General features: G+C 40.1%; 1 protein-coding gene across 1 annotated transcript in view; it reads left to right on the forward strand.

Annotated features, from left to right (window-relative positions):
- The window catches only part of LDLRAD4 (low density lipoprotein receptor class A domain containing 4), a 295,037-nt gene that overhangs the window by 122,048 nt on the left and 149,156 nt on the right, over positions 1-23,833 (forward strand). The window contains exon 4 of the mRNA XM_054814850.1: positions 18,056-18,196. Within this exon, the coding sequence (XP_054670825.1) occupies positions 18,056-18,196 (141 nt within the window). The remainder of the gene's footprint in view (positions 1-18,055; positions 18,197-23,833) is intronic.

Raw genomic sequence — 23,833 nt, forward strand, 5'->3', positions numbered from 1 at the left:
AAAGGGCTCTGCTTGTGCCATTTAACACTTTCCCTTGTGTGGTAGCAAGGTATACAGGTATTTTTGATTCAAACGTGTAAAGTGATGAACAGAACTGTGGGCAGAAAATTTATCATTACTGGTTAGGAGCAGAAATGGGTTGGGGATCTTGAAGCCCTGGATTTCCTGGGCTTTAACATCATGTGTTACTCTCTGACTTACTCTATTTCTGTAAAGAATACATGGAGAATTTGCAGGAGCCATCATGTAAGGGTTGTTTGGGTTTTTTGGGTTTTGGGGGTTTTTTTGCAACTACTTAAGCGCATTTTGCACTTCTCCCACTACTGCTCCATAAAACTGTAACTTTTCCTAAGAAAGGAAGTTTTAATACTAAAATAGCATTTTTGTTGTTCCTGTAGTAACTTTTTTTTTTCTTAGTGTTAAACTAATAACCTGGAAGCTTGGAAAATTTTCTGAAACGAGTTTTAAAACAAACACATGGTAAATTTCACATTTCATAAGGAAATACCTGTGAAAAAGCTAGAAATATCAATTATAAGGAAAATGTGTCTAAGGTGCAAAATGCAGATAGGCCGAGAACTTCTATAAACTTCTAAGAAACTTGAAGTTTATGTTTCAGTGTAATTTTCCATCTAATGATTTATTACATTGACAAATAATGTTGCTAATATCAATGACAGACCTTTCATCAATTATTACAATGTCTGGTTTTCACACTGAGTGCAATGGAGCCAGTTTCTACATGACATTTGTATATAATATGCATTATTTCTGTCATGACATCCAAAAAGTAGCTATGGCAATTCAACAGCTCAGGCACAAAACCTTCTGACTTTTCCCTTTTCATTATGTGTGGTAATAATTTGTGTGTGTGATTCCTTAAAAAACAGTTGTGAATATTTTTAAGCTTGAATTAGTTTTAATCCTGGAAGACCAGTGTTTGTTGGCTGTCTGTGGTAAAAAGGAAGGAAAAACATACACATGAAGCTCATTTTCAGAAGCCTACTGGTATTGCCAGCAAAATGATGACCTTATCAATATTAGTTTAGTCTGAAAACCTGTGTACCATGAGGATGTTTTCTGCATGGTGAGAGAAAGTACAAAAATCACTGGATGCAAGACGGAGGGGAAGCTGACACGCAAATAAAGCTGTCTCCTTTTGCCCCTGCAGGTAATGTTGCATGCATCAGGACTTTGCTTACTGCACAAGGTGTTCTCCTTCAGTACTAAATCTGCCAGCTCAGTAAATCCCAGACATGCTTAATTATCCTGTTCATTTTTCTGGAATAGGATAACTGGGAGAGGCACCTGGATCCGTCATGTGCTGCAAATACATCTGCACAATTTATGATTGTTACCGCAGAGGAGACTCCTTTCCATCAGCATTGGGCACTGCTTGCTCATTTGGGCCTGTGGAGCATCGGTTGGCATAGGGCTGGCATGCAGTCACAGAAACGCCTGGTCCCTGTTTTGAGGGGTAGTCCTACGTCCTATTGAAAGTCCTGTTATGGTCCTATTGCAGTCCTATTGAAATTGGGCTGTTGAGAGACATATTATCACCACTGTGTTAGTGACTGAGGACACAATGTCAAATGAAACTGAATTTGAGCCCTTGACCCATTGGTACTAGTGGCTGAACTGGCAATAAAATAAAATGGCTGTTCGGGTTTTAATAGCAATTTAAGCCAAGAGTTACTGGTCTCTGTTCACTTGTAGGTCCTCTTAAAATTATCCTTCCCTAACATGCTGGGGAATAGAATAATAAACCAAAGGCAATCTGTAGCTAGATTCAGTTGCCTGCTAATTGTGCTTTTATTTTTATTCCTCTTCAGAACCTTTCTCAGGGTGCTGGAGGCTCGGTACATGATGGCTGCAGCAGAAGTCTTGGAGCAGTTCTTTCAAACCGCCACACCTTTCTCATAAATTCATAATTTAACAGTGCAATTATTTTTTTCATTCTGAACTATCCCAGAGCCATTGTGAAATGACAGCTGTCTCGGACAGGCCCAATTTCATGGCCTCCAGGGTGGAGAGGTGACAGGGTCATGGACAATTGACATAGACTGTCACGCACAATATTTTAGGCATAGGTCATGGCAGCTTTCCAGCCTTATGATGCCTCACATACCCTGCTAATATTCTTTTTTCTTCATGCAGAGATAAAGCATTTTAATTTATCTGATTACTTTAATTTGAAGTAGTTGGGAAAGATGTCATCGGGGACAAAGACATCCTTGTATATTGGTGCAAGAAATTTATAATAGTTTCTCCTTCCTCATCAAAATCCTGATCCTTGCAGTCTTGTAGTGAACATCTTAGCTTTATTACTGACTTCACAGAGTGTGGAGATTAGATCCTGAATGAAGTGAAGGATGTAGGAAGAATATGGATTAGTCTTCTAAGAGAAGATTGTTCAGGGTTTCTTCTTTAGGTACTGTATCTGCCTCAGGAAATGAAAGACAAACAAGGTAAAGCTCTGCTAGCCAGTGCAGCAGTGCTAGTTATATACTGACATAATTGTTCTTCATAGGTGGTTGAAAAGAGACACTTGGAACCACATCTGAACAAAAAAAGTGACTGTTCATGCAAGATGAGACATGGAAGTGTTTGGTTTTACTTTTTCTTTGATAGGGATAAATGTTTGGACTAAACGGAAGTGAGCAAGAGCATTATATCTCATCTGATAGCTGTCTGGGTGGCACAGTTGAAACACTGGCCAGTTTCCATTGAGAAAATCTGTACAGATAACAGAAATGAATTATTAGTTGATGAGATTTAAAAAAACTAACGGAACTAGAAAATTATTAAAATTATTAATCAGTAGAGGTTCTCTTCACTAAGACACGATAATGTTGCTCAGTTTGCTAGTACCTTCTTTCTTACAGTTGTCACAGGCTTTACGTACCTGGATCATTTCACAGCAGCAGTAGTGGCAGCAATACTACTACTACTGCTGCTGCTGTTGTTGTTGTTGTTATTAATTATTCCAGCTCTAGATACGCTGACAAATGCCACATAGCTTGCCCAGCATCATATAGACTGGGGGAGAACTGCAGCTAAGAAAATAATTGCAATATTTTTGTTTCAAGATCTTAGAAAATCTTCTCTGACTTTTCAGAAGGAAAAATTTCTAGAACTATTACTTAAGACAGCATAGTAGTTTTTCCCCTTGGATCTTTTGGTACGTAATCTTATACATTCCCTTCATGCTGCTCCGTGTTGGGAGAGCATCTCATGCTTTGCAAGTGTAGTAGTGCAGTACTGCAGGGTGCTCCCTCTTAGAGCAACCAGTATTGCCAGCAAACCTCTTTTCCTCTGAACATTATATGAAAATATTTGAGGCCAGTCCTCTTGTTTGGCCTGCTGATTTTGTATGCAGACATCAAGTATTAAAATGGAAGCTGGAAAATTGTAGTACAGTCTGGCAGGAGTATTGCATGTGTGGTTGAAATGTGCTTTTTCGCCCTGCGTTGCCTAATGCACATCATACGTTATATAATATATTGTTTATATATGGCTTCAAAATCAGATGATACTCTGTTTAAAATAAAAAATGTGTTTCCTGTTGACCCATGGGTATTCCCATATAAAATAACCCAATACTTTTGTGATGGTACTTCATTGGGATTTTGAACTCTACATTGTCCTTAAATAAAAGGAGTATGAAATAATTCACAGGCTGAATACTTTGTGAAGGAATCTCAGGGTCAATAGTCTACATCTTAGGCCAGACTTTGCTTCAAACCTTGGCCTACAGTGCTTATGCTGTAAGTTTGTTCTTAGATATATTCATGTGACAGTATAATCATATCATAGAATCATGGAATGGTTTGGGTTGGAAGGGACCTCAAAGATCATCTAGTTCCAAACCCCCTGCTGCGGGCAGGGACACCCTCCACTAGACCACGTTGCCCAAAGCCTCATCCAACCTGGCCTTGAACACTTCCAGGGATGGGGCATCCACAGCTTCTCTGGGCAACCTGTTCCAGTGTCTCACCACTCTAACAGTAAAGAATTTCTTTCTAATATCTAATCTAAATCGACCCTCCTTCAGCTTAAACCCATCACCCCTTGTCCTGTCACTACACTCCCTGATAAACAGTCCCTCCCCAGCTTTCCTGTAGGCCCCTTCAGGTACTGGAAGGGTATATGGTGCTATAAGGTCTCCTGGGAGCCTTCTCTTCTCCAGGCTAAACAATCCCTATAATGTCTCTGTATATAATGGTATGAATCAACAGTGAGCTTTGTAAGGAAAGAATATGGACAGATTGGATTTTTTGTTCTTTGATTTTATTTCTTTGGCAGGTATTTGCCTGTATGATGTAAAGAAAGAAATTATTTTAAAAGCAAAGAACACTGATATGATTCTTTTATTAATCAGGTTATGCTTTCCTTGTTTTGCTGTTGGTATGTGGCTTGAGAGAAAAAAAATAATTTGGAAATCACTTGCTGAAATCTTTATGCAAAAGGCAAGATGTAGGCTGCCGATTGCTAGGCATTTGATATAAATAACCTTTAAGTGAAATAAATATGTGAAGCCCCATTAAAGTTGAAGATCTGATCTAGAGAGTTTTAAAGTGATTTAAAGAGTAGTCCTCTCTCATCTCAGTTGCTTAGTTTTCACCATGTAGGCACTTGTAATATTTCTTTACTTTTTCTTTGCATGGGATAAGAGACAGAGAATGAAATACATAATGTTTTAAAAAATAAGAGAGGGCAAAACATTCCTCTGTTTTTTTAATGTTCCTTTTATATCTTCCTATATCTATACATACATACATAGTATCTCTCCACAATCTTAGTCTATATAGATCACCTTCAATGTCAAAGAAAAGAGCGAGCAAGATATTTATAAGACATATTTAGGAGTTGAATTCAGTGAAGCAGAGTTATCATTAAATGTCCCCAGAATGTCAAAAAATGAGACAGACCCACTGACCATCAATGTATTACTAGAAAGGTGCCTAGACTGCCATATCCATTGCCCATTTCTCTGGTGCTTATAATTTTAACGCTGGTTTTGTAGACAGACTAAGCATGTGAATTCCTCCCATCTTTGATGTCATCAAATAGAAATGATTTTATACCCAAGTTTTTATCTGATGTAATTATGCTTCTAAAAAGCTGCAGGGTGATGATTCTCTGAAGGACCCTAATGTACTGTTTGGAAATTAAAACCAGAAATAATTCTTTTCTTCAGTTATTCCTTTGTGAGTGTCTCTCTAATACCTGGCATTTTTTAAAGTTTGCCCTAGCTTAGTAATTTGTTGCGAAGAACAGCATCCTACAGCTGTATGCCCTAGAAATCACCATGGATGATTTAGTGTCCTGAGAAATAATGTTGAGGAACAGAACAAAACCGCATCCTTCCAGTCTGGTAGTAGCCACAACTTTACCTTTCAAGAAGAGTAAACGATACTTTGCCTCATCATATCCCATGAATGGTGATGTTTTAGTCACAATAGAACTTTTCTTTTATTAATGGTATGCTTAATGTGTGCTTGTAGAATAAGATTGTTTTCATTCCGTATTTTAAGCTTTGACAAAAAATAAAATTTGAGTGTGTGAGGTTGTGTTTGGAAATCCAGAAAACTTGTTTAAACCAAAACTGTATTCTTTCTTGAATGTGCTACCATTTAAGCTATGCATTTAGCTACTGCAGTATATTCTGAAGAATGCAAGTTCTTACTGTTATATGTGTATCTGTTTAAATATAAACATGCTCATATCTTTTGAAGCCTTTTATGATTGCATACTGTGTAGCAGTAAGTTTTAAAACAGGTAGCCTCCTCAAAAACCCTCACACATAGGTCTTTTTAAGGAAATTTTTCTTTTGTTTCATATAACTCTGATCTATTATGAAAGGGCCTTCCTACCGTTTCCAATGACCTTTTATCAGGGTGTGCAGTCCTGCCATCGCTGCTTCTGTCTTCCGTCTCTCAGGTTGTAGAGCACGTTAAATAATTTGCTGGTAACTCAAATACAGAGTTACTGCATGAAGTGTAAAAAGACATATTTCAGTATTATTTCCCCACTGTTATTAATTACAACTTCTCTAGCTAGTTTGTTCCTCATCCACTGTAACACAAAGTACAAAAGGTGTGCGTAAGCCGTTGCTGAAGCACTTTAGGTGAACACTTTTTGTTCACTATTGCAAAGAACAGGCAGTGTTTGCACACTGGAAGCCACATCTCGGCTCAGACCTTACAAACAACAGGTTTGATGCACAAACTTATTAGAATGTGCTGACGTGTTCACAACATTCATTTAACTGTAGCCTTTGTTATGTATTGGTAAATAGCTGAGAGCTTAATTGGGCTAAGAAAAAATCAGGGAGCCCTGTGTTACATACTGTAGAGTTTCACTCACCTTTGGATTCAATCCCCAGATACTTGTGTGCTAGATTGCTCTTTACCTTGGTAGCTGCTAAACTTCCTTTTTCTTCACTGAGGATGTGTGATCATTCTTTGTATTTTCCATCTATCCGAACACAGTGCCTGCAAAACATAAAATGTATTTAATCTGCAGTCTGGATTTTGGAATCGTCATCTCTCTTGAGAAGGATTGTGTATATGTTAGTATAACATTCAATAGTAACACATTTTATGTTTTAAATATTTCCTAAATTTTCTAAGAACAAGGAAATGAATCTATTTAGATGGTGTTTCTTAATGTGTCAACATAATTCTTTGAACTGAAGGACTCTAAATTAGAGGGATGGGGATATGCTGGAACACACAAGGAAGCTCTAACAAATACCTTGTTCCTTTGCTTTTTGCTGGAAAATTAACAGCATGGTATATTAGCTGGCTTTTTCTCTTTAGTGTGAGCTCCCTATTTGAAATCATCTGAAGAGAGACCACTGCTATGAAACTGACCTCAGTTTAATTGTGTTGGCTTATAAAAACACAGAAAATTATCACCGTGTCTGAACAGATTAGTAATAATGAGCTGGTACAATATGACAAACTACCTCACTCACAGTTAAAACACAATTAGCTGCTCTTGAGTTACCAGTGCTCTGGCTGTTTATTCTCTTTCATGGCTGATATGGTTTTCTGTGGTTCTCTGTGTTCAGCGCATCACTTGTATAATTTTTAACGTGCTTTAACTTGTCATCGATACACTGATAACTTGAGCTGTAACCGGAGATTTGTCCTAGCCCATCTCTTGTCCCCACCCAAAAAATTCTGTAGGGCTTTTGAGAGATACACAGTGGCAGATTAAAATTAGATGGTTGAAATGGTTATCGCTATCAGCCGCCTACCCTGTCTCTCTGACAGATGTTGCTGTCTCAAGGCTGGCGTGGCTGATCTGCATGTCAACCACGGTAGTTTCCAGTCCAGCATATTAAGACAAACCACAGACAGAAATAATGTCCAGAAGAGCCCTAGGCTTGAGCTAATGTGTCAGGATTTTGGGGTGTGTTTTGGAGATCAAATGCTGTTTGGCTCTCCAGTGAGATGCACATTTTGTCAGTAAAGTCAGCTTCATCCGTCAGCGGTCCCCCAAGCCCAGGGCACACATTTACATGTGCGTGACAGGCTGGCATTCCCGCAGGTGTGCTGGTAGAGCGGGCACCAGGCCTCCAGTGCGAACTAGGCGGTGCTCCTTTTGCAAAACTGTTCTTAGGAAGGGGCAAGGATGACTAACTTATCAAAGCCAGCTGTGCCCGCAGGGTGCTGGGCTGTGCAACTCCACCCAAGCCAGATGTGCACGTCAGCTGTGAAATCAAGCCCTTACCATCACACCTGGGTGCCCTGGCACCATCCTTCCTCCCTCGGCAGGGAGGAAACTGTTTGCTTTTGTTTTCTGTGCAGTAAAATTTCCCAGGATGCTGCATGGTGCATGGATGGACTCAGCACCATCCAGCATCATGTTAATTGTATGTTCATGTTCACAACCAGAAATGTACTGTCCTAAATGCACTGTTACTTTTTAAACGATACTGTTTTCACAACAGAAAGATTTATATGGTAGAGATTTCTTCAGGATGCCCGTATGAGTGTTTTCTGCATTGTCTACTTTGTAAGCACATTGGCCAGGGAAATGATGAAATAATCTTGGTTAAATAGCTGTTATATGGTCAAATACATTGCTGATGCTTAAACAAAATTGCATCATTGTAGCCTGAAAGAATCTTTATTGAAATTATGCTGCTTAGGTTGCTAAATGAGGCACTCTCAACCCATAAAACATTGACTTTACTCTTTGCTTTGCGTTCACATTTCTTCCCTCTGGTCTGTGTATCCTGTGCGCTGGACGTTGGGAACACTCATGGACAAAAGAGGAGCATCTGGTGGTAGTAGTAACTTGGCAGCACAGATACATGGAAGTGAAATGGAAATCTTGTGTGAAAGTGTAAGGGAGCAGAGCTCACCCCCTTTCCCCACTGCAGTTAATCTGCCTCTTCCACGGCTATCTCAGTATGGTTTGGGCTGCTGCTCTGGCAGTGGTATTGCTGGAGCCTCACAGCGTCTGTGCCTTTTAGTTATTCTGGAGCGTTGCCAGAGACTCTCCTGATGCAGACAATGGAAAGATAACTGGGTTGTTGGGTTTTTTTTTTTTAAAAAAAACCAGTTTTTATTTCCATAAAAACAGAAGAGAATTTCCTGGGACAAAGAAAAGGCAGTTCTGTAGCCCGAGGGTGTTTTTCCTGCTCGGCATCACAGACCTGCTGCATGCAGCAAACATGGGAAGGATTCTCCAAGACATTTATAGCAGAAAATGTTAGGCAAGCCAAATGACTACCAGCTCCGCTATATGGAAATGCATGTAGGTGGGAGTCTGTATACATTTGCCATGCAATACATGTTTGGGAGGGAGTGTTCATGGAAATTGACTGGAGGAGAAGGCGAGGGGTAGAAAAGAGGAATTTTCTAATAGGAAAAACATTATTTTGTTTATTTTTTAAAAGTTTTAGCCATAAACCCCCAGTTTTCTGGGAAAGCTACTAAGGTGAATGTGTGACTCATTTTTTAGATAGAGCTGAGTAAGGACTGAAGAATTAAATAACAATTGATACAAGACAGTACTAGTTTGTAAAAAACATTGTCTATGCTGTACCAGGCAAGCCATTGAGAGCAATCTGTTTGGCTCTACTCTGTGTGTTACTTTGCTTCTATTTTTTGTTACATGAACACTGAGGCATAGTGACCTGAGTTAGTCACTTTTTAGATAATTGTACTTAAAGGAAAATCTCTTTTAAATTACAAAAACTAACAGTGACAAGGTATTTACTACAGGAACATGCAAATCTCTGCAGATGTGGATCGGAGAACATGTTGCAGATGATAAAAAACTTGTCATTACTCACATTAGTGTGCATTGCACAATTCAAATGCCATTGAGAAATGAAAGGAGATCTCTCTTGTCCATTAAAATCTGGAATTCACGTTACAGCGGAAGCTCTGTAACAGTCCTGCATCTTGACACATAGTAAATATATTAATTTCTCTTACATTTTCTGCACAGTATGCATAAGAAGATGTGTAAAAAAATATTGTCATCAGTATTAGGTTGACATCTTCTGAACGGCCACCTGAAACACAGTATACTCTTGCCTGCATTGTGCATTACTTGTATGGAAAGTCAAGTTCTCGGGTGTATTCTCAAACTCCTCCTTGCTTCAGTAACATTACCCAATTGGAGATGCGAATGGTATTTATTCAGTATTTTGGTACTTCCTAGGAGAGCTAAGTGAAAACAGTTCTTGCCTTACAGAGGTCACAGTCTTAAATAATCTGACCTAATTTAATAACAGAAAACATAAAGACAGCACTTTTTCCCACCTATCATCCCATTTTCCCCAGCCCCCAGATAGTCCTCGGGTGGTGCAGTAACTGTTGTGTCCTCAACTGGGCCCTTTCTTAGGACTGCCATCAAAACCTAGCAATGCATCTGTAACATGGTTTAGTCTGTGTTTCTCTGGATTCAAAGGTGGTGACGTTACCTGATAAAATGATCTAGTCCTGAGCTATTTGCTATGCAAACAATATTCCAAAGAAAAAACCAAGAAGCTGCTACAGTTATATGATTTTTTATTTTATATTCCTCTACATATGCAGCACTCTACAAACCTGGTAAGTGACACTGCTTGTGATTATTAAAGATTTCCTAAGATGAAAACCAACTAAGATAATTTTAAAATATTTACCATAATTCAGGAATTCTTTGAATTATGATTAAGGAGAACTAGATGTTAAGAAAATCTCATTTGCACATACCCTTTACTTCTCATCTGCACTTGCCCATGATAATGACATTGTACTTGACAAAAATTATAAGGTACATATTTAATGTATTTTTAATCGTCTCCTCATGTAATTTCACAACTGAAAATGAGAGTGTCATTAGCTGAGTCACCAATGCACCTTTCCCATACTTGATTAGGAAAACTCTGCTAGTACCTACAGAAATGTCAAGGGGAGGTGGGGGCTCCCTGGGGTCCGTCATGGCAGGGCCTGGCAGCCATGGCCTGTCCCACCGCCCCAGCCAGGAGCAGGGCAGTGGGGGGCACCAGGGCAGCCCCAGACATCGGGCACCTCCCTGGGGTGAGGTGACGGGCTGGACGCGGGCCCGCAGGTGGACCTGGCATGCCAAAGCAGACCCGGCTTTGCCACTGGGAGAAACATGAGGCCTTCTTGTGGCTCATGGAAAGCCATCCCTTGTAGGTGGTTCCCTCTCAGGAGCTGGAGCGAAGGCGTTGCCTGTCTGCTGCCTTGGCAGCTGCACACGTCTGCCCTGGCGCTCTTTGTCCTCCTTCCTGCGGGCTCTGACCCAAGCACCTCACGGGTCAAAGTCAAGACCGTGACTCGGCTGAGTTGTTGGCACTGACACAAGTCCCAGAGCAGGGGAGCACAGGGCATGTGGTGCTGGAGAGAACGTTTCTGTGGAAGCTTTGTGGCTGGAGAAGGTGTCAGGCTGCTTTGGTGAAGATGTAAAGGAGACTTTACATTGAGCACGGAGCAGCGGACACAATTCTCAAGTTTTGTTGAGAAGCTCTGGTGTTTCAGTGCTATGTGGGCATAAACAGGCAGATCATTGCCAGGTCAGGAAAAGCAAGTGGGTAGAAGGGCAGAAAATGCAAACCTGTACTCTGATACTGCCTTGCTGTTTTATGGAAGGATAAGTGATAAATAAACCAGAAAAGATTGTCTGTGAAGGTGGCAATAAAAGAACTTTTCCTTTATTTGCCTTTCCCTGTGGTGGCATAACCGGCTGTTTAGGTGAGCCTGATGGTCTTCAAGGTCACCTTGGAGAGGCTTGTCCATTTGAGATGAGTGCTGCAATAGGAACTGTTGGTTCCTCGTTCTCGAGGAGACCAGCTCAGAGGAGCTGCTGGTCCCCTCTGCGAGGCTGCGGAGGCTCGCTGCCTGGGCAGGATGATGGCTGAGTGACAGCCAATCTCTTGAATTTAGTGTAGATGCCAAAAAGTTTCCAGTGTTGATGAAAACTCTTCTTGCAATGCCCCAAAGGACTCCAGGAAGAGGCCTTCCTGTTTCTTGTCACACCAGAGACAGGCATATATGGGGAAGAAAGATCACAGATGAAAACCAACCCCACTGACAAATCTCAAAATAAAGGAGGTCTTTCACTTGCCCCCACAGCTTCTAGTGCGATTCCATCCAGGCTATTAATTTAGGTAAGCTTAGTGAAATGTCCTAACACTCTGAACTGGTGAACTGCATGGTGGATTTCACTACCTGTACGTAAGAATGTTCTGTTTGCCCCTTTTAGCTACGGGCATAAATAGTAACTAGTTAAAGGGCATAGCTTCAGGCTTTGCCTTAAGAAGACGATGAAAAGATAATTGCTGGATAAGCAAGTGAGCATGGGGGACTGCAAGAGGGTAGCAGCTCAGCAAATGAGACTGGTTTTGAACCGGTAACAATCTTCTTTCAATCAGTCCGGTTTTAAGGCTGTAATCTCCCCTGAGCAGAGAAGGTCTCTCAGTCTCCATGTTGCATGGCTCTGAGCACCGACTCGCCTGTCTGGCACGAGGCTGTGGGCAGCGAGGACAGGCCTTTGACTGTGGCTTACAGCTCTGCTTCTTACTCTGCATAAGCTGATCCGCTTTCATTTTTGCTGGTATTCTGTTTGGTGTTCTTATGAAGTGGGGGGGGTTTGTTGTTTTGTAAAGACCTATTTATCCCCTCCCTTCCCTGCACCAGTGGAGGTTTATTAGATCGTGTGGCAGCCTGCCATCTTCCTTATTAACCAAGCTTTTTCCCAAATAAACATGTTCCTTGTGTACATTGCCTCCTATTTATGATTTACTTCCCATTATAAAGCTACAATCTATAATATTAAAAGTAATACACAGATGTTTATCAGAGGTTCAGCAGGGTTTTATTGTACTGACTCTGGTGTTTGTGGTTTATATTTCTTTAATCTCTAGTGAAGTGTGCTTCCTCCCACCCTCCCCAAATTACTACTTCTGCCTCTTATTACAGGTGATGATGCCCTTTAAACATATTTTCTTTCAGGCTGTTACGTGTTGCAATATGAAGAGAAGTATGATGACATACTTAAAATGGAGTCTTTATGTAAGAAGTTAGAAATTAGGCCTTTATTCTAGAGATCTAGATCCACCCGGAGGCACAGAGATTTTCGCTTTCTACGTGTATGACACCAGCAGGGTATTTAATCACCCTCTGCTGGCTGTGCTGCCAGGGCTGCTGCCAGTTTGCTGGATTTTGGGGGAGTGCTTTTACACTCCGGTTAAGTCCCAGACATCACTTAGGATTTCATTTTGTGCATTTGGACTGTGTTACTTCCGTTTAGCCACAACAATGTGAGATCATTGGCTGCGTCTATTGTTTCTTATTTTTTATTTGAATGGATGGAATAGAACTCTGCCCCTGGGTCAGATAATCGTCTCAGACCCATTAAATAAGTAGCTGTGACATGCATCGTAGCAGTGGCCTAAACCACCATATTTTTTCAATATGACACTGTCGCTTTTTTTTTTCCTTGGCCTGTGGTTGGACTTACATTAGAAAAACAAACAGCACTTAGCTATAATTAAAAATGCCCTACAGTAAGTGGGATGACAAAACAATGGGAATGCTGTTCATATGGATGAAGTCAAGTGTAAATGAAGTCTAAAAGAATTAAGTTGAATGCAAGGACAAAATTATCTTGTTGGGTAGACACAGAAAGTGTAAAATAAGCCTACCCAATACAGCAGATCTTGCATGTCACAATAAAAAACCCCTGATCAGAGGAGTTTTTTGTATCATGAGGCAAATCCATCTTTTGCTGTTGCAGCTGAACCATAACCTTCAAGTAACAATTTGAAATGCAGTCATATATTAATGGGTATTTGTATGTAGAGAGTTTATACATACAAGCATCTACCTTGAACACATAAGCAATATACTTATTTATACTACTTGCATACAGTTTATAAAAACAGGAAAAGTTCATAATAGTATTCTTAGTATTCCTTTTTTTTCAAGGTAGTCTAGTTCTACCTGGAAGTATGTTTATTAAAACTTTATGTTGAAGAAACAGTATATTGGCAAGATAAATTTTAAAATTATGCTGCAGACATAATTACAAACATAGTAAGGCATAATTATAAGAAGGGCTGTTTTTTTTCAACTTCCCAGTAGCTGTCATCTTGCTTCAGGTTTAGCTCTAGTCAGAGCCTTGCTGACCAACCTACTGATGTTTCACTAATTGCTCCTTGAAAATGAGGAGGAAAACTGCCTAGCTTTGAAACATTATTCATGAAAGAAGGATTATGCTGGCTTGTTTTCAGAACAGGAGTTTTTCCCCCTCTTCTTGTCTAGACAAGCTAAGTACAAGACTTTGTACTGAAAAGGGCTCTCTGGTGTGTCATTAGGCACATTGGTCTAGTCTGGACTGGTCTGTATTTCCCTGTTGAAGTGTTTTGAGGTCACTCCTAGTAAATACCTCTGCAGGTTTATTTACCAACTTTCAGTTTGACAATACCTTAATATTTGCTCTCGACTATCTCCATCAAACTGACTTTGATCCACCTTGCTTTACAAGGAAGGATTCTCTTCTGGTTTTAGTAAAAGCACATGCTGTTTAAATGCATTGACTATGCAAACTACTTTAAGGTACTGACTGTTTACAGGTCGCAAATACCTGATACTAAGTATGCTCCATGTTCAGAAGTATCTATATTTTCCTTGAATAATCCATTTAATTAATTTGTCCCATTCATACATTTTTCCTTTGAGTATTTCCTTCAGACTTCAAAAGAACATGATTACGCAGGCTAAGTTTTGCACTTCTGTGTCCTCCATTGGATATTAAATTTTGTTAGATTTAGAAGTTACTTTTGCAGATGCGTGTGTTGTGGGTTGATCGTGGCCAGCAGCTAAGGACCCGCACAGCTGCTTGCTCACTGCCCCTTCCCGCCCCACAGGAAGGGGAGAGAATAGGAAGAGTAACAGCAAAAAAGTTTAATAAGTGAAGGAAAGAGGGGAAAAAAATAATGCAAAGGCAGACACTCACCACCTTCCACAAGCAGACCAATGCCCAGTCAGTCTCTGAGCAACAGGAAGACAAACCCCATTTTTTATTGCTGAGCACGATGCTGTATGGCACGGAGGATCTCTTTGGTCAGAGATCCTGGCTGTGTGCCCTCCCAGCCTCTTGCCCACCTCCTGCCTACTCCCTGGGAATAGCAGAGTGAGAAAAAAAGAAAGCCTGGATGCTGTGCAGGCACAGCTCAGCAATAGCCAAAATGCTGGTGTGTTATCAACACTACTTTGGTCACAAATTTAAAACACAGCACCACAGGGGCTGTTATGAAGAAAGTTAACCCCATCCCAGCCAGCCCCAGTACACGATGACTGCTTTCTTGGCAAACAGATTTGGTGGGAGATTACAAGGCAAGATGACTTCAGCAACACAGGCCATTTTAAAATCAACACAGAATTCCTGCAGCATTGTGAGCAACCTTCCAGTCAACGTGGGCACATCAACAGAGGATGAGAGGCATGATGACTTTTTTTTTATTCGCCTTGACAGTGGCAGTGTTCCCGTATCTGAGGAAAGGAGGAAGTAGCCATAAAATTTTACAAGAAAAGTTGATCAAGTCTGGTTTTATAATTCAAATTTCAATGTGGTCCATTATCTAGGACAAAAATACACCCTTAAAGCACAAATTCTTTCCTCTGCTTAGTCCTCTTATGGTAATGTTAGTTAAACCCCCAAATTCTAAGACTTTAATAGAGCTCCTAAAAATGTAATGCTTCATTTGGTCTTTTGTCTGAAGACTGTATAATCTGGTGGCAAATAGAAACCCAAAGTTCTTAGCTTTAATTGCTTTTGTGTTGACATCTTGCTTGAGCACTTTGTATCAGCCATGGGGGAAGCGTGGAAAGCTTTACATTAGGACTCAACACAAAGAGACAGGAAATAATTAAATATTGTGCTCAAAGTAACATGCCGAATGTTCTAACTTCAGGCAATATGGGGTTTGATATTTGTCTTTCAAATAGAAGCAGTATGTCCTTTACTACTCTAATTTCACCCTGTGTTTTATTCCTCATTTAAGATACCTGGAAAGTTTGAACCCTTCAAAGCCAACTTTTCTGATCTTCCAAGGCAGCTTTGTTCTTTTCTTGTTCCAGTTTCTTACTTCATGAAGTTGCAGAAATGAGTCCTAAAGCGTTTAATTATCAGATTGTTAATATTGAGACTGATCTTTTAAGTCTCCTTTCCAAAAGTAACTGTTAATGACCTTCTTAGTTCCTTAGGTTTTAAAGGCTTATTCTGGTTATACATTTTTTTATACTCTATACTGAAAACAGAAAAACTAAGCCCTTAAATGCCTCTTCAGTTCTTTGTTGTAGCAGAGAAGGACAGGGTGACAAAGGAACAGGGAAAAGTATTTTGTTTGTACAGTATTTTACTGTACAATTTGAGTATTTCAAGTACCGTAGGGTTGGACTGAAAAAGCTTAAATCTTGAGGACCTTATTTAGGCAAATGCTTACTGATTTTTAAGTGCAGTTTGAACAAGTGGAATAGAAGGATGGATTTTTTTTTCTCCAGGAAATGCTTGTTTTTCTTGCATAGTATTTTATGGCTTTTATTTATATTCCTAAGTAGCATTTTACATGTTGCACATGTTGATGCATATATTTTTGCAGCGGCAGGTTCTTGGTGGTATGTGTACCAAAATGCCATTAGTACTCTTGATGAAAACTGTTCAGAGTGAAGTCTGCAAATCTCTTTTACCTACAAAGCAAATTTGCTGAGAAAAATTATTTTGTTCACTTTCCCAATTTATTCTCCTCCTCCTTCACTATTACCGTGCTTACATTACACATCCGATACGTGTGGGTAAGTATCATACCTCAGTAACTGTTTTAGGATGTTTTTAGAATTATAGGTCCTGTTGTTGTGCTCTTAAGATTAGAGGAAAGTCTCTTGTTGATGCTGTTGAAGATGAACAAATGCTATCTCTTTGCTGGGAAGGACCAGAGATCATCTCTCTTAAGGAGAATCAGCCAAGCTGAACTGCAGCCTTAGGGAAGTCCAGGATTCAGGGAATGGCACTAGTTTAATAAACTACTTGTGAGTGTTTCTTGGTTTTAATTTCCACATGGCCTTTGCTTGTGAATGAGAATCGCCAGAATTTGTCAACAGGTTGGAATTGTAATCATTAAATTATAATTTGTCTAGATATAATATGTCCTCTGTTCTATATGTGTAGTGTATTTAACTTTGGAACAAGCCTAGTGAGAAAGCTTTTTATAATTGCATGTATATTTTCGTGAACATTTCTTAATTACATCTCAGATGCTTACTTATAAAGCTTTGTTTCTGGAAGTAACATTTAAATGATCAGTTTAGCAAAAGGGCAATGGAATTTTAATTATCAACCATAGTAGACATCCTTAGTACATAATGCCTTATTTAAATACTGAGGTATTACAGCTTCAGACAGAAGGCAAGTCAGTCAGACTGAAGCCCAGTCTGACTGGGCTCTGAAAATTAAAGAAAAAACATCCAAGATGACAAGGCACTGGACTGTAATTCCCATAAGAAGCTGCCACTGGTTTGAACTTACTGAATCTTTACCAATAAACAAAAGGCCAAGGATGGAGGTAATGTCATCCCTTTCTGAAGGGGTAACTGCGTAGCTCTCCTGTCAGTGTAAAATTTGAGTGGGAGATGAGGTAAGGAGTTTTTCATTGACATTTTTTTTAGAAGAGCTAGATATCAGTCTAGCGAGGGGTCTTACACAGGATTAGTTAGCCAGACTGCATCCTTTTGCAGAGAAAGGGAGAGAAGAAGGAACTTGAGGTATCAAAGTTTTTGTTTAAATACTTGGTCTCATAGGAATTGTTCTCATGACTGAATCGTATTTAGGGGAAACTGTTAATTTCTTTGTAATGAATCAAATGTAAAAAATATAGTGTATAGCATTTGGACACTTTACAGAGGTTTTAGTAGTTTACTGACTTTATAAAGCAAACTGGCATGGGGGAGTTCAATGTGCAGACTGAGTGCTTGATTGTAATTAGTTGGGAGACTGGCAAATTGGCTTCGGGAAGGTAGTTAAGGAATAATTGTCTGTGTCCGGACAGGATTGTTCCTGGTTACAAACTATACTGTTGCCTTACAGCTGATGCTGTTTTACATTGTGCAAGACTTTTTTTTAATGTGGGACAATTATTATTTTTATTCATAGTGCTGTCTTGCCCCAAATATGCAAGGTGCCACACAAACATGTATGAGAAGACAGTCTTTGTCTAAAGTGAATTGTAATCACCATGAACTACAAAAAAATAATGTCTGTTTTTTAAGAAGTTGAATTTCCCCTAATGGCAAACCTAGTTTACTAGTGGATTGATTCTGGTGATCTGGAATGTGTCATGTATATATTTTCCGTGCAATGCTTACAAATACTTTATTTTGGGGATGAAGTGCCAAAGACACGTCCACCATGATAGCATCTACTTGAAAAAGATTGCCTTTAATATCAGTCATTCTAGCAGTGAAGAAGGTAAGCACCAATTTCCTCACAAATTTTTGTTTTGGTTTCTTTTTTGCCTTTTCAGAGTGCAAATTCACCTGCGCCAGTGGTAAATGCTTGTATCTTGGTTCATTGATTTGTAACCAACAGAATGACTGTGGGGATAACAGTGATGAAGAGAACTGTCTGCTTGTGACAGAGCATCCACCTCCAGGCATCTTTAGCTGTAAGTACTGGCTCTTTGTGTGTATCCGTGTGTATATGTATGTCAACAATGTCTGTTTACCTCAGAAATCAGTCTGTTCAGAAACTTGGTCTGCAGTACAGTATCTGGGGGGGTGAGACAGAGGAAGTAAACTCTGGTTTTGTCTGAGCCAGCAGTGATTTGTAACACACTTTCTCTAGGTTTCTAAACCTGGAAAGTCGTAATTATGCAAAGGGAGTTTGTGCTGCAGATATTGAGGTTATAATCATATGGATTATATGTGGCTTCTGAGAAGGAAAGCGTAATATAAAAATGATTAAACAATTTGTTTACCAAGGTTCTAAAAATATTTCATGCTTTGTCTGTGTGACAGTCTTTATATGCTGTTAAGACTATTAAGAAAGTTGTAATCTTTCCAGTCATCAGTCCTGTTAATCAAATATATTTTATTAGTGCTGAGATCAGCATCATTTGGTAGGTCACTGGGATTTTGTAGGTATATATTTGAAATACTTTTAGTTGCTATTCTTTGGTGCATAAATATCTCACACAGAGTGCCAGAGTTTATCACCAGAATCGTGGTCTTAGTGCTTTGCCCTCAGTGAAATCAAACTTTGATTTTGTTTTTGTATGTTCTGCAATAATTTATTTTTAAATGATAATTCAGCTGTCTGGATGGGGGAGGAATTTTCCAATAATGCTTCTGGTCTACAAGTACAATAGAAGTGCTGTTACGTTACAGCTTTCCAGATGGTTTTGTTCTGCCAATACTGACATCCCTCAGCATGCAGTTTCACCTCTGGTTGTGACTATGGCTTAGGAATATCTGTGTTAGTTATGTTGTTATTAAATAGAAATTACAAGCAGCACGTAGCTGTGATTTTTGTAATGAATGCATGTGGCATTAAGCAGGACAGAATCACTGGAGTGCATTCATAATAGAAGATGAAGTCAGGTTTTGGATATATACCTTTCCTCCTCTGCCCTCTAACCTCCAATTTCACGTGTGTCTAAATGTTATACTGCAAATGTTTTTAAATCTTGTACTTTGCGGTACTTTGGTACCTCTGCAGTGATTTCAGAGGTTTTGAAATAATAATAGCCTACATATGCTTTTATTTTCTTTCATGATATTTTTCTTTTGATTTGGTTTTTGGAGTGGAACTCTTTCCAAAGTCCCAGGACTAGCTGTAGGCTTTGGTGATGGGTCCAGATTGAAATATCACATGTATTTGCCCATGAACTTAGGCTAACCTTGGCTTTTGAGTTGTAAAATAGTTATACCTTATTATTTGTGTATACAAAACTTCTAGGCATATCTTTAAAGTTCAAACAGAGGAGGTTTTTTGACTGGGATACTGTACAGCTCTTCTCTTAAACCAAATCAGCACAACCGTTTGCCCAAAAGGAGCCATGAAAACCACTATGGTAGCAGATGGAGGGAAGGACTTTAGTGACAAGCAGCAGCTGGGGCAGCGCAGGTGGAGGCCCTGTGTGTCTGCAGTGCGACGGCGGCACCCTATGGGTTCCTTGGTGGAGATCCTAAGTGGAACTCCAAAAGCCTTGTTCAGCTTGAGGTCTGATAGCTGGGGTGCCGGTGGTGTTTCAGTACCCCTTTGTCCCTTTGGCAATCATGCAGTAATCATAGCAGCGGGTTGGCACGCTGGCCTTTTCCTCAAAAGGCCTTTGGACTGTAGAAATTGTTACTTGCTTGATCCAGGATCTGCAAACTTCCTGGTCTCCCCCTAAGCCACATCCCTCCCTTCAGGCGTTGCAGTGGGTCAAGAACGTGAAGGCAGGCATGCCTGAAAGGGAGCGGCGCTGGTGAGCTGGCAGGTCATCCTCCTCGTCTCCAGCAGCGTAAAGTTTATCCAGACCAAACACAACAAAATGTGTCTGCGAAAAACCTTCAGCGGCAGGTTTCCTACTGCTTGCACAAGAGCTTTGGTTGGCCTGTTTCATGATCCTGTCTCTGGAAAGTTGTGCAGATCAAAGTGGTGGCATTTCTCTCACTTTTCAGTGGACATGGAGAAAAATTGTTTGCTTCCTTCTCACATCAGCCTTTTACAGTTGTGAGAACTGTTACCACCCATCTGTCAGTTACCCTCTGGGCAGGTTTGAAAAAAATAAAACCAAGTTACTTCACATGAATTATGTTTCCTTAAATCCGATATATTTGTTCATTTTCTCTGACTCCTTTTAAAATATGGTGTCCAGTAGTCCTGCTACTTCACACCTCCCCAGTGCTGAGTGAAGAGGAATAATTAGATAAAGATTCTTATTAAGTCCTTCAAGAACTATATTTGCTGGTTTTGTAACAACATTGCAAATGAGAAGTTTGTAGAGGAAATGTTTGATAATTGCTAGGAGCATTTGGAAGTGTTTAACTTTTTGCTTACCTTGTGGCAGAGAGACTGGTTCATTATTTGTTGCATTTGGGGATATTGATAGTGACTGTACTTTTTCATTGCAATAGGGACTGTGTGACAAGTGCTGGTAGATAAAGGGACTTCTGTTCTAAATAAAAAACCAAGACCCAGTGAAACAGGGTCCTAATGCTGAAACAAAGAGAAAAAAGATCAACACTAGACGGAAAAATAATACAACCATAAACTATTTAAAACAAATGAGAATTAGTGATATTTATCACGTTCTGGCTATTAAACAGGCTGTTACATGGTAGAAATAAGTGTCAGTTGGTAATAGGAAAGAGCATTATTATAAATGTGGCAGTTGGTTGTATTGGCTTTTTCTAGCATTGAAAAAATGTTTCTAGAATACTTGTTGAAGTGAGGTCCCCAGGCTTTAGAGAGATGACATGTTGAATTAAGGAACTTGTGCATGCTTTTGCTCAATGATTTTAATGGGGATCCCGACCAGAATACACCAGAGTATATGCGCTTGAAATGCCTTGGCTGACAAGGCTACCTTCCAACACAGAAATACGTATATTCATTGGCCTCTAATTAGTGACAAGAAGGTAATACAGCTCTATAAGACAAAAATGAGTGTTAAAAAAAAAATCACTTGAGTTTTAAAGCAGGAATTTCTTTCTGGTCAGTGTTAGACATCAGCTCTGTTCTTGCATCTTTTTGTTTGTGCACAGTTCTTGAATGGGTAGGAAACCCTTGAAAGGAGCCACGTGTAAGTGTGCGCTGATCTTTGTCCAAGCAGAGTGGCCTGTTTCTCCCTGGAAGTGCTCTTGTTTTTACGTAGAGCACATTGGCACTACTGTGGTATGCCTTCCCTTCTGCTGTTCCTTCAAAGAATCCATTTCTCTTACTGTATTCCAACCTTCTATCCTCCCGTGGTGGAAACAGTATTCATCTCATTTCACAGTAATATATACACTGCCCCCAAATGATGTCTAAATAAATAAATTTTCATATGGAAGTTCTGCTTCAGTTTATTTAAGCAGTATGTGCCATGCTAGCGGTAGCCCATATTTCCTGGCTACTGAAGCATTTCTCATTTGTGCTCTTGCCAGCAGCTAAATCCAGAATGTCTCGTTGGAGCTTATTGTTTAGTTTAGTTAAGTTGCATGAGCAGTGGTATAGAAAGATATTTTTTGTGGGTGACCTGCTCCCAGGATCTCGGGATTATAGCAGACGCTATCTCATTGTGTTAGAGGAGTTTAAATCTCCCAGACTTAGTCTTCCTCTCTCCTTGCTATTCTTATCTGGTTCCAGTGTGAAGGCCATTAATTCCGTCTTTTAAATGTTGCTACTGAACTCAATAAGATGTCTCACATGTGCAAAGTTAAACAAAATACGTATTTTTGCAGCTGTTTGGTTTTATTAATTTTTCTCTGCTGACTTGTAGGTAGAGTTTTCTTATGCTGCTACAATGGGCAGTTTAGTCTTTATAGCACAGAGAAATTGGAGGGCAGCCGGGAAAAATCTGCACCAGCTATGAGATGCATTAGCTAGTGTGTGTTGGAGTCTGATTTTAGATACCACCAGTTGCAATCATGCAAGTGTTAGTTGGTCAAAATGCATGCTAAGGCATTTAAACCAAACATGTAAGATAACAGCTTGCTTGGTTTACACTGGGATTTTTAACACAGGTTTGGTGATGCATGTTAAAACGTACCTTTTCTCCTCGGTGAGGCCACTCTGAGGTTACTGCACGTTTCCCTACAGGTAGCCTCCTACAAAGTAGCCTGTGTCAACTTTCGGTAGGTCCACTTCTCTTATTTTCATCAGCTATAAAGACTTATTGATTGAGATAATGGAGATGACTGTTCTTTTAACACTGCTTGGAGGTCGAGGGTGTATTTAACTGCACAAAGCCGTGATAGGAAAAATGAGATGAAGAACAGGATTTTAAACATTGCAGACTTGGCCTTGGCGGCAGCTTGCTGCTCCATGTGACCTGCAAAATTTGGACTCCGAGGAATTGAAACAATGTGCCTGCTTCTAGGAGGACACAGTTCATTTGTTCGAGCATTTCCCTTTGTTTCGCAACAAATAATCAGCCTGCCTTGTCCTGCTAAAAGTAAATTAGATTTTGAAATGGAAAGCGTAGTCTGTCGTCTGTTTGCAGACTGCAGTATCCAAGTCGTCTAATTGAGAAGGGTTGCAGTGGTGGAGATTTTAGTTCTTTAATTGTTTGGTGGAAAACAGCACAGGTAGTTATCTCTCCTGTGACCTGTATGTGTTCGCGGGCATATGAAACACAAATATTGACATGCATGAGAATTTGAAGAATAAAATAAGGGAGAATAAATCCTTCTTGTCATGTGAAAATTATGTCTACATCAAATTTCAAGTTGTCAGCATTGATGGAGGTGATGTGTCATGGCTGTTTTGGCATAGAAGTGTTTGCTGTAGGAGTTCATTTTCCTCTGCAAGGTAAAAAAACCCAAACAAATCAAATATATAGCTCTCCCTTTCACCACCCCCACCTACTTCTGTCAGCTCTGAGCCTTGTAGTGATCTGCAGGGGGCTGGAGAATGATTCTGTTTTAAAAACAAAAAGCTCAATCAAAGGAAAATATCTTGTTTAAAGAGACCTTTGGCATCCCCCTCCGACTGTGACACTGAATTTGCACAGATAAAAACAACCACTTAGATTTACATTTTGATTGTGCTTCTGCTTTCATGTGTGCCGGGCTGTCCCACTTCAGGTGAAATTTATCCATTTCTTTAAATATTTAGCAGTCTAGCGTTGATGTTAATGAAAGTCTGGCACTGCTATTTTGAGCATTGCAACAATGATAGTAATTTTCAGTGTCAGATTACTGCTTCTCGGAGGAAAAGGGAGATGGGAGGAGGGAAGAGCAGGAAAAAAAAAAAATTGTTTCGGGTCTAATAGAGTTTGTCATCAGCCTGGCTGTGCCAGACAGATGGATCATGAATACTGTCTAGACGCTCTCTGCCTGAGTGGAGCTGTGGTCTCTAAGGACAAGCAATGAGACGCCGGCTTAAGTGACTGGGGAAAGTCAGGACGTGCTCCCCTCTAATCAGATAGTGATCCGGGCTGATCCTGCCCCACGGGGAGGGAGGAGAGGCCCCGCCGGTGCTGGGAGCTGGTCAATACCGATCTCAGCTCAAACTTGGCTATTACAGGGATTTAGGGGGGAAAGGAGAGGGATGGTGTTACGACGCTATTGATTTCAGCTGCATCTGCCCAGGGACTGTGGGGTGATTTAGCTGG

This window comes from Grus americana, chromosome 2 (genome assembly GCF_028858705.1).
Source record: "Grus americana isolate bGruAme1 chromosome 2, bGruAme1.mat, whole genome shotgun sequence".
NCBI lineage: Eukaryota > Metazoa > Chordata > Aves > Gruiformes > Gruidae > Grus > Grus americana.